The sequence below is a fragment of the Eretmochelys imbricata genome, chromosome 5 (genome assembly GCF_965152235.1).
Source record: "Eretmochelys imbricata isolate rEreImb1 chromosome 5, rEreImb1.hap1, whole genome shotgun sequence".
In the NCBI taxonomy this organism is placed as follows: domain Eukaryota; kingdom Metazoa; phylum Chordata; order Testudines; family Cheloniidae; genus Eretmochelys; species Eretmochelys imbricata.
Window position 1 is genome coordinate 19,587,847 of NC_135576.1, and position 10,974 is coordinate 19,598,820.

General features: G+C 38.0%; 1 protein-coding gene across 2 annotated transcripts in view; it reads right to left on the reverse strand.

Annotated features, from left to right (window-relative positions):
* The window catches only part of TCF4 (transcription factor 4), a 316,697-nt gene extending 308,769 nt beyond the window's left edge, over positions 1-7,928 (reverse strand). The window contains exons 1-2 of one of the 2 annotated variants that reach the window (XM_077816689.1): positions 7,829-7,928; positions 3,959-4,031 (exon numbers count right to left, since the gene is read on the reverse strand). In XM_077816689.1, coding sequence (XP_077672815.1) covers positions 3,959-4,031 — 73 coding nt within the window. In that variant the 5' untranslated portion in view covers positions 7,829-7,928. Of the gene's footprint in view, positions 1-3,958; positions 4,032-5,800; positions 5,873-7,828 lie in introns of those variants that run through there. The other variant, XM_077816688.1, reaches the window with a different exon arrangement.
* Positions 7,929-10,974: the final 3,046 nt, after the last annotated feature.

The window sequence follows — 10,974 nt, forward strand, 5'->3', positions numbered from 1 at the left end:
AACCCTTTTTAAGGTAAATATTATATTTAGTGTAAGTTTTCCTGCTGATCAACTAATAATAAAAAAAATGTGCTTTATCACAGAAGGCCATGCTCAAAGAATGAACTGTGTAAAAGCCCTTCACATTTTGCTACAATTTACCCACAAACACAGGCCAAGTCAAAAATAACTTCAAAATCAAACTGAATGTGTGTCTTTCTACTTAAAGAAATATTAATTGGTAATCACTATTTTTCCAATTCAGGACAACTTTAATCAAACTAGGGACACAATTAAACACAAACTTTTAAATCCTTTAAATCAATAGACATATTCAGTAATGTCTATGCTAACGAAGATTTTTCACATAATAGGAATGGCCTATCCTAAGCATTAATTCGTTCTATTGCTGTTCTCATCCACACAATATTCAAATACACATACTGTAAGCAATCTTTGATAGATGCTTGAAAATGTAGATAAAATTAAATACTTGCAGAAGAAGAAGCCAAAATTTAACACAACTGGGAGGGAGAGGGATTTTGTAACCACCATATAATAGCTGGAAATCTGAAGTGTGCCAGATGTGACCAATGTACTAGATCTAACAAGTTGTTCAGTACCAACAATATCATATGTCTGTTTCAAAATCTATTCTCAAAATCAAGTACAAACAATTATTGTCTCTCTCTTATCTCACACTCCCATTGCTAGCTAACAGTTTTTATTGTAGAGAGTTGATATAAATGAAGAACATGACAGATATTCACAAAATATTTTAGAATGTTGGAAAAGTAGATTTTGTTATTTTGCCATCCTTTCCTAAAAATTAATAAATAAATAATAAATAAATAATTGATTCAAATGGACATGTGTATTTCTCACTTTGGTTTAAGACCATTGGCTAGCAGGTACTAAATCACTTTACAATTTCAATATACAAGTTAAAATAACTCTAGGGAAGTTTTCTTAAAAATAATTCCAATCCTCACCAATTCCCCCTGTTAAGGTCATAAAGCCTCTGAACGAGCATGGCTGAATTGTTTTAGTGCTCTCTGCTGAACACCTGCAAACATCAAACAAAAGCTGCTGGTCCTTTACTGGGTTGACAAAAACCTTTCATGTGAAAAATGCTCCATGGGAATGTGATGGCTGTGGCTCAGGTTACATTCCTTTCTCCCTTGCAGCCTCACCATTTCTTAAGGTGGTAAGAATCCATGTTTGTGAAATTAAAGATTAAAGGAAATATGGCTCTACTTTATTTTCATTCACACACTACAAATCACAACAGAGCATTGTGTATTAAATGAATAAAGAGCTATAAAATGACTTCAAGATTAAATGTTACCACACTCCGCACAAACACAGTTAGTTTCACCTCACTACATGGGACTACTTTTCTTTGGGGTCTTTTTTGTACTCAGAAGTTTCAAGTCAACACAGAGGGATGACGACATCTGTGCGTCTTCAACACAAGAAATATCAGTTTTACTGAGGAATGTCATTTGTCTGCTCAAACTTTTTAAGTTCATCTACCCAGTAGAAAAAGTAATCTGCATACAAGTCTCAGTTTTGAACAAATTTTGATAGCTAAAAAAAATTGGGACAATAAATTATATTTCTGAATTACGAATATCACTGTTTTTAATGCTGCTGAATATTCATTTATCTAAAACATATCTTGCAGCAGTTTCCAAGGCACTACTATACACAGCTATACACATATACCATGAAACAATAACTACACTTTTTCTTTATACAAGTATATCTTCAAGGCCACAGATATACGATTTAGTGCATTAGGTACAATACTTTTAATATGTGGGCATTGACATCTTTCTTGGGAACCAATGAACAAGCATTTTAAATTGCCTGTCTAATGACCAAACAGGAGATTTTTATATAGTAAATTGCAAGTTATTTACACAAAGAATAGTGAACATTTTCTTCACACTGTGAATAAAATCTACCAATATATATTTCTATTTATCAGGCAGGGCAATTCTACCCTCTTCTATCACAAAGTGCTATATTTAAGCATATGCATGTTAGCACAGATTGTGAGATTAAGTATGAATTTCAATGAGAGCTGCTATTTTAAATGGTCCACATCTTAATATTACTGACTTACCTCAGTTCATTAAATCATTTGCATGTCAAAAATGATGCACCAAAGTTATTTCCATAGTTTCAATTTTAGACATAATACAAACACTATAAAACTCAATTTCACTAACTGTTTAGAATTTTTATCCTTTGTTATTTTTGATCACACTGGCTTCATAGCTGAAGCGTAAGACAAATTTCTTAAATATAGCAATCTATTTAATTACTGCTAGACCAGAGTTAGCTACTGCATTGATTGTGTATAAGCATGACAAATTGATTTGTCTGGCACAAATGCTTTACACTTCTGTCCAATGAAAACAAATGTATTGAATATTATACATTCAATAAAAACAGCTATTGTCAATAAAATTATAAAAATAGGATTAAGCACTTTAACATAAGAGATATTAGGCAAACTATGACTATAAAGTTATTGAGATCAGTAAAATCTCCAAAGTCACTACATTGAAAATATAACTATATTTATGAAGAAAAATCATAAATATCTTGTCATTATTTTAAAAATCTAAATATTATCAGAGGAGAAAAAAAATAGAGTTTAATAGCGCTAAGTGGCACCTAATAGGACATATAAATATTGTATAATACAACCTAACATCAAATTAATGGTAATAAAGTCCTTCTTTAGAAATTAAAAGTTAATTAACGTATCAGTGCATTTCACAAAAATGGTTAAACTGAATGCACAGAAGAGGTTTCTTTAATTACTTGAGTACAAACTGAAAATAACAGACATGAAACTATATGCAGTGACTTTTACACAGAGAGAGAGAGAGAGAGAGAGAGAGAGAGATCCAGTGATAGTTTGCAGTAAAGACTTGTCCAAATTTACTACCTGATTTAGAGCAGTATTCTGTATACAATACTGTTAGGTACATTGTACAGTTATGTTCAATTGCCAGTACTTTTAAGACACTGCAACTGTTTAACTGTAGATGTATTTGTGACACATCCAAAACACTACTTGCAGCAATGTAAGAAACCCTCTTAAATGGAACTGAATAGCCAAAAGAATAAAGAAATTTAAATGTGTGTAATTTGAAGTAGTCAGGCATATAAAAATTTCTGACATAAAACTCCTCCCTAATTGCCAGACAATCATTGTACAGGTGTTCTATTGCGAAAACTCTGATTTATACATATACATAGATACACATATATAATATGTCACGAACAAGGCTCATATATTTATTAAATGAAAAAGTCACCCATATACTACAACTACAATAAATAATAAATAATAATAATAATAATGATAATACTCAGTGAATTTCAGGGGACTCTTTGAAAGGAGTAAAAACATTAAGAAAGAAAAAGTATCAGTGTCTTAAATTAAAAAGGAAAATTTTGAGATTTCAAGTTGATCATGATTATTCCATCAGTAAACATTAACTTCTAAAATTAAGAATGATTTGCTTTAGTATGGCTGACCTTTCTATTATGATTCCTATTTATTTATTTATTTATTTATTTATTTAATAAAAGAGGCTTTGTGACTGTTAAGTCTTATCCTAGCTGTTTTGGTTACCATTCTTCATATAAACACAGAAACTCCCATTTTTAAACAAAGCATTCTCCAACGTTTGATTTTTTTAAAAATGAGATTTAACCTAGCTCACTTTGAACAATTATACTGTTGATTTTTTTATTTACAATAACAAACGTATGAAAATATTTGAAAATGTTCCAATCAGACTTGTCGAAATAATAATAATGATAATACTACCAGCTCTTATATAGCGCTCAATGAATGTGCTCTCCAAAACAGATTAACACAACCAAAACGGACAAAATGCATGTAAATAAATAAGACTATTTTAATTGCATGCTAAGCAAAGATTTTACATACTTGAGCCAGTAAAATGTCCACTTGCCAAAGAAGTTGGTCCATTTTTCCCACTGCTCACAGGAGGTGAAAACATCTACAAGAAACAAAGAAACATTACTGCTGGAAAACAGGAGATTTTGTGTTCATTGTTAACCCAAAGTTCCTTCCACATTCTCTAAAAAAGGACATTAATAGTTTACTTAATATGAATCATCCATCTGAGATGATGGTACCGAAAATGATACCGTATTTCTTACAACCCCACCCCTAGCCCCTTACCACTTCCACCTTTTTTTTTTTTTAATTAGGCTCATTAGAGTCCCAAACAATACAACTAGCATTTGGAAAAATCACAGACCCCAACAATATTACCAAAACTTAGTGAGGAACAATCCCCACTCAAACGCCTATGCTGACAAAGGCAAGGGAAAAAAAGTTTTTGTTGAAACCTTGGCCATAAATGTAGCAATGTCCATTTCCATCCCGTTTTAGGATTTGCCTGTCATATGTGAACCCAAATAATAATAATGCAAAGTGCCACCTGCCCTAAATTCTCATTTCGTCTCTAACATGAGAGCAATTTGAAGCAAGACTCTCTCTCTCTCTCTCAATCTCTCTCTTCCCCTCCCCCTTCTCTCTCTCTCTCTCTCTCTCTCTCTCCAGCATTTATTTCGACCCTAATTGGTTTCCCTCTTCTTCGACGTGTCTAGTGGATAATACGCACCTTCCCTGAGTCAGAGCCTGCAAAAAGCGAAGGAACAAATGGAAAAAGTGCAACAAGCAAAGGCGGGGGGGGGGGGGCCTGCAAAGCTGCCTCAGGCTACATTTCCTGGCCAAACTTCCCAAAGCCATTTCTCCAAAGGAAAGTCTTGAGCAGCATAATGACAGGTTTCAGAGTAGCAGCCGTGTTAGTCTGTATCCGCAAAAAGAAAAGGAGTACTCTCTAAGGTGCCACAAGTATTCCTTTTCTTCCAGAGCAGCAGCAGACTGAAATAGCCTCATTTACAAGGTGGTTTTGATTTTCGTGGTAATGTTGATTCTTTTTAGAACATACATGCACCTTACACCAAACTGGTTTTTTCCCTTAAATAAATGCTCCTGACATATTGTGGGGAAGGAGGGAGGGATGAGGAGGAAGGGAGAGGAAGGATGGGGTGGGGGGAATAAAACTAGACAAGTGCACACGTCCAGATTAACGTTTGCCCTCAGAACTAGGCTATTTACAAGAACCCCAAAGAGACAAAAAGTACTTTTAAAAAAGCACCATCTATCCGGGGATCCTCAGAAAAGATTTAAACAGGTTTAACGACAGCAGAAGCCATCTGAGATTTCAGAGAAAACTTTAAACTGAGGCAGTTGTGGATTTCTTTGCACTCTCAATGTGCCAAAAAAATGAAACAAGGGAAGAACTGAAAGTAGAATATAAGTAACTAATTAGTAATTAATTAGTTCACGTGCCATCAACACTTTGACAATGTAAATAAGTGCTGAGTAATAGGATTATATTATTGTTAATATTAACTAATGATGAGAAATGTCCATTTTTAGGTGGGTTGATTTTTTTGTAAAAATAATTTCTGGACATCCATGACATTAAAAGTAAGCTAGGCACAAGATTGCATCTCCCATCACGTACAAGAAAATATAATAAGACTCTTGTTTTTGTTTTGTTTTTTGTTTTTTAAGCGAGCATATTTACCATGGGTCTAGCTGCTGATTAAAAATTACCCAATGTACTTAGATCACAGTTTTGTTGTTTTGTTTTTTGTTTGGGTTTTTTTTTTTTTTTTGGTTTTTTAGTTTAACAGATCAGCTAGAAGATATTTTTTACAGCTGTTGTTAATTTCCACCGTTGTTTCTTACCGCACTGAAATCCAGTAAATCACTCAGTTCTTTGTCCGTCCCTAAGGCAGCCATTCGCTGTTGGTGATGCATTTTAGCAAAATCACACAAACCTAGAAACATGGAAATAACCGCAATCAGAAACCCAGTCCCGAGCCTTAGAGGAAACACAATCGGATTTTTTTTGGGGGGGAGGGGGGGCGGGTAGATTGGGGAGGGGGAGCTGAGAAGAAGGGAGGGAAAAAAGATGGAGGGGCAGCAAAAACAACAACAAAAAAGGCGATATTGTATTTCCAAAAGAGACGATCGAAACCTGGTAACATCCACTCTAAACCCAAATCCAAAAAAAAAAGGAAAAATAGAGCCACGCTCTCAACGCATCATTTATGCAACAGGAGGTTCAGCGAGGAATGAATGAGAATCGCAGGGAAGAAACTACAGCCATCCGCTCCCAACTTTTTTTCCTTTTCCTCCTTCCATGTAAAGCAGCATGTAAGGATTTTTTTTTTTTAAAGACCCAAAGTCTTTAGAGTGAAGAGCCGCCGGGTGCAAAGGGAAATCAGAGTTGGGGGTGGAGTGGAAGGGGATGGGGTCCGAATTCAGGCTTTGACAATTAGACCAAATCCCTCATTTATGAAAGAGAGGATGGTTAAAAAATAATAATAATTATAATAATAATCAAAGCACCCCAGGCCCCTTTGCAAAGTCATCAGTTCCTTTAAAGTGGGCAACCGGGGGCGGGGGGGGGGCATAGGGAGACTCGCTCCATAAAGAGCTCGCAGCCCCCGTGGAGGCAAATAAATAAATACATTCAAAAATAAAAAGCCGCATGGTGAGCAAGCCCCCTCCAGCAGCTCCTGTCCGAGCCCACAGATCCGAACTTAGCTCCACCATTACACCGGCCGGCCACCGATCGACTCTAGCCCAGCGGCGGTACCTACCGCCCGAGAGAGGAGAGAAGGGACTCCCCTTCCAAGAACAGTACCGAGCTCTGGGTTTCATTGCTATAATCACGGCATTCACCAAACACACACCGCTACCGCCACTAAAGAGCAAGAGAGACACGGCAGAGCTCTGACTCTGAACCTAACTCTTTCTGCCTCGGGAGAAAGCGAGAGGGAGGGAAGGGGGGGGGGCAACCCCGCAAACAAACCAAAACAAGCCGGACTGCAAGTTCAGCTAAGGAAAGGGGACAAAGCAGCAGCAGAAAAAGAGCACGTTCCCCTGGCTCTGGGCTTTGCTTTCACAGTAACACCTCCAAAAGGAAAAGAAAAAACGCAAGCGGGCACCTCATTGTCCTCCAGACCCGCAGCTCACGTAGCCTGAAATCCCAGTCAATTGGTGCAGATTTCCTCCTCGTCCGAAGCACTTTTAAATTGATTACACTTTAAATTTCTTCAGCTCACACACATACACATGGCAAAGCAAGTTTATACTAGGCTGCAAATACACACGTGATTGAAAGACTTTGCCAAGACGAACAATATCCCCCCACACACATACACACACACCCGTATTATCCAGGTCATCTTTTTAAATTCTGTTTTGATTTGGTTGTGTTTTGGGTTTTTTTGTTTTTTGTTTTTTTGGGTTTTTTTTGTTTTTTGCACCTAACGCTACATTTCACATGCTGGGTTTCAATTTACAGAGAGTATTGCAGCAAACTTGTGGGGGGGGGAATCAACCATTTGATTTTACACTCAAAAGTTTCTGGGGACCATGCCAGCGGACCCCTCCCACTCCACCCTTAAAGCATGTTATACTTTTACTTCAAATGTTGCTGCTACAGGCCCTATATACTCCAAAACCTCAAAACCTGACTTCATTTTCCAGCAGGAAACAAAGCACCAAGTTCGTTAGATGGATCGTTGAACAATATAAGTTCATACATATAGCTACACTGCATAGATGCACTAGTACAGTGTATTTTCAGTTTGAATTTACACATTGCACAAGTTGTAAGGTTTTTTTTAAAAAATAACACAACGGGATCAACAATTTTAAAAAAAATCACACAAAAGTTACTCTAACAGCAAATTGTAACTTTACCTTAATGGCCACAAATCTGTTCACAATAGTCCAAGGAAATATGTATCTATTTTAAAGAGAGAAATCTTCTGCGAAAGTGCTTTATTAGCTCACATAGGTTTGACCCCCCAAAAACAAAAAAATAACAACAAAAAGTACTTTAACTGGTTCTCAGTCCTGGTCCAGGGTTATTCCCCGATTTAAACGAACACTACACCTGGCTTTGTTTTTTTTTTTGTTTGTTTGTTTGTTTGTTTTTTTGATTCACCACCAGGAAACAAGTGTCCCAAAATCTCCCCACCCAAAACAGAACAAAAATAAAAGCCAGCCAAAAAAAAAAAATCCAAGTAACTTTTCCCTCTTTTGTTTTTATAAACACATGGTTATTCACAAACTCTTCAAAATCTTGGTGGTGGCGGGATGTGTTGTTCCCTCTGTCCTTCCTCGGTTGGTGTTTTTTGTGTTGTTGGTTTGTTTGTTTTTTAAAAGTCTTAAACTTGTTCCAAGTTTACAGCTCTCTCCTCATCATCATCAGTGACTCCCCCATGGAGACGTTGGTAATAATACGTTTCCCTGAAAGATACATTGTAATCCATTCACATCCGGGCAATGCAGAGGGGTTTATAAAGAGAACGAGCTGCTTGCTGCTGCCGCCGCCGCCGCACGTTGCTGCCTGCTGCCGCCGCGTCGTCTATTACGGACAATGACGAGAGGAGGAGGAGGAGGAGGAGGAGGAGGGAGTGGGGGGGGGGGAAGGAATGAAGAGAGTGATAAACAGACAGGCTAGAGAGTCGACCAAGATGGAGTCAGCTCAGGCTAGGTGGGAGGAGGAGGAAAGTGGAGGATGGTTTCTGTTCAGGATAAATGGAACCTCCCATTCACCCCCACCCATCCCAATGCAATAGAAACAGGAAGCTAGTGAGGACGTGGGTCCCTGTGAAAGAGACAGACAAATAGGAATTGAAGAGCCCTGCTGATGGGCACCAGCTAGTGGTGCTTAAGATTTAGGAGCAGCTGGAATGACTGACCGGGCTAGAACTGGGTTGCAGGTTTTGCCACCTGCTCTAGTAAAGCCGGGTGCACTTTAGTTTAATTTTTCCATGCAACATTGTGACCCTTCGTCACACAGGAGGGTTTGTGAGAGGTGTATATGTCCCCCAAAGCACTCTTGGGAGCTGTGTGGTGAAGATGCGATGTTGCTGTCTTACCGTATATTGAAGTTTTGATGCAACATAAACAGGATGCGACATTTACTTTTTACCTCTATTATTATTTTTATTTGGTGCCAAATTTTCTCAGCACTGTGCAAGGCACAAAAATAAGAAAGTCCCTGCTCCAAAGAGCTTACAGTTTAAAACGCAGACAGAAAAAAAAAAAACCCACACACAGCTGACCTGTCTCGAGATCATATGTGGCTTCGTTTCAACAGATAAAGAGGGGCTCATAAAACTGCCACAACACCATTTGTTAAAGGCCGCAAGGCCTTGACGAGTCCCCTCTATATTATAATCCATCATGAAATAAGGGGTGCTCCAATCCCTAGTTCCGTGGCATAATCTCTGCCTTTTGCATTTTGGTATTGCAATACAGTATGTATTTTATGTAAGATAACTAAATTTCCTGACGCACACATGCCCCCCACTCCTCACCCCATAGTTATGTTGACCACATCACATCAATGTTTCAGAAGAGAATATAATTATCAGGGATGTAACATATACCCAGTGTATGCCAGAGCAGTACAGAGGGTATTATTACAAATAGTAAGCTATTTTTTAATATATGGATTTTTTTATTAATTTTAAAAATATTTTAAAAATATTTGCAATAACCACAACATCAATAGTATTAAAAGGGTGTAATAAATATGTTACACATGGAAAATGTGAACAAATAAAACAAACTATACACCCAACAACAGTAAAATATAAATAAAATATAAAAATGACTATAATATACACAAGAGACCCACATAGTCTGTGACAAACTGAAGCTAATTCTTCCAGCAAAACTTCTGCATTTCTGGGGTACACTGGTTTGGTGGATTGGGAATTCTATAACAGCTTCAAGTTAAAAAAAATGAGGATTTTTTAAATTAAATATGAACATGACTAAAACAATCAGCATAATAGCCCCTGTGATATTTATTTTGATATTGCATTCAATTTATTTTATATTGTCCGCACCTTATCAGCTTTCAATCTGCCACAGAATTTTGTATGGACAATTTATAACCACAGAGGCTGTCAGGGTGCAAGCAGGAGATATTGACACCTTTGAAGATATGGGAGCTGGTTTGGAATTGTGCAATAAGAATATTAGTTGGATGCTTTTGTTAACGTGATAAGAAAATGAAACAGTTAACAGTGTTGACATAATTTGTCATCTGTAGGTTCCTGAGTCAACAACCTACTGAGATATATGGGGCAGTTCACACCTCCAAGCTATTGTTTCAAGCTGTCTGCAGACTCAGCACGTTGGTTTGCATTCAGTTCAAGCTTTTAAAGTTTTCTCTGCAGCCATCAGGGCTAGAATACATTAACAAATACTGCTCTCACCCATCACAGCTGCAAGATATACACACGCGGGAGGAGGAGTTAAAAGAGAAGCAGAACAGTTCCCTTGTGGGCAGACCAGGGAAGAGAACAGCCCTCAGTTTTGAGGAAAAAGCTTAGGGAAGGTGAGAACTTCCCCAGCAACAACTGCCTGAAGGTCCCTCCCTGATCCTGATACACCCTGAGAAGGAGCCATGCCTTGCTCTCTCTTACTAACTCAATTTATTTGTGTTAACTCACCTTACTTTTTGTCTGTGGACTACCCTGGAAGCAGGGACCCCATCGAGACAGAGCTGCCACGTCACTCCTGGCCATGAGGAGGTGCCAGCGGTGAGGCGACCCCTTAACTGGTGGAAAATGTGAGCATCCTTCCCATTCCTAGAGAAGGGGAGAAGTGGCTGACCCAGATGGTCAAACACCCTCCACCTAGAGATGTGAATTGGTGGGACAGACAACATGGACCTAGAATGTCTTCTCAAATTGATGACTGAGAACCAGCAGAGCAACAGGCAGCCCAGCAGCCACAGCACCAGCAAATGGCTTCCCAGCAGCAAGACCTGGTCCAGGACTTAGGGGCACAACAGCAGGAAAAGCAGCAAAGACTGGTCCAAC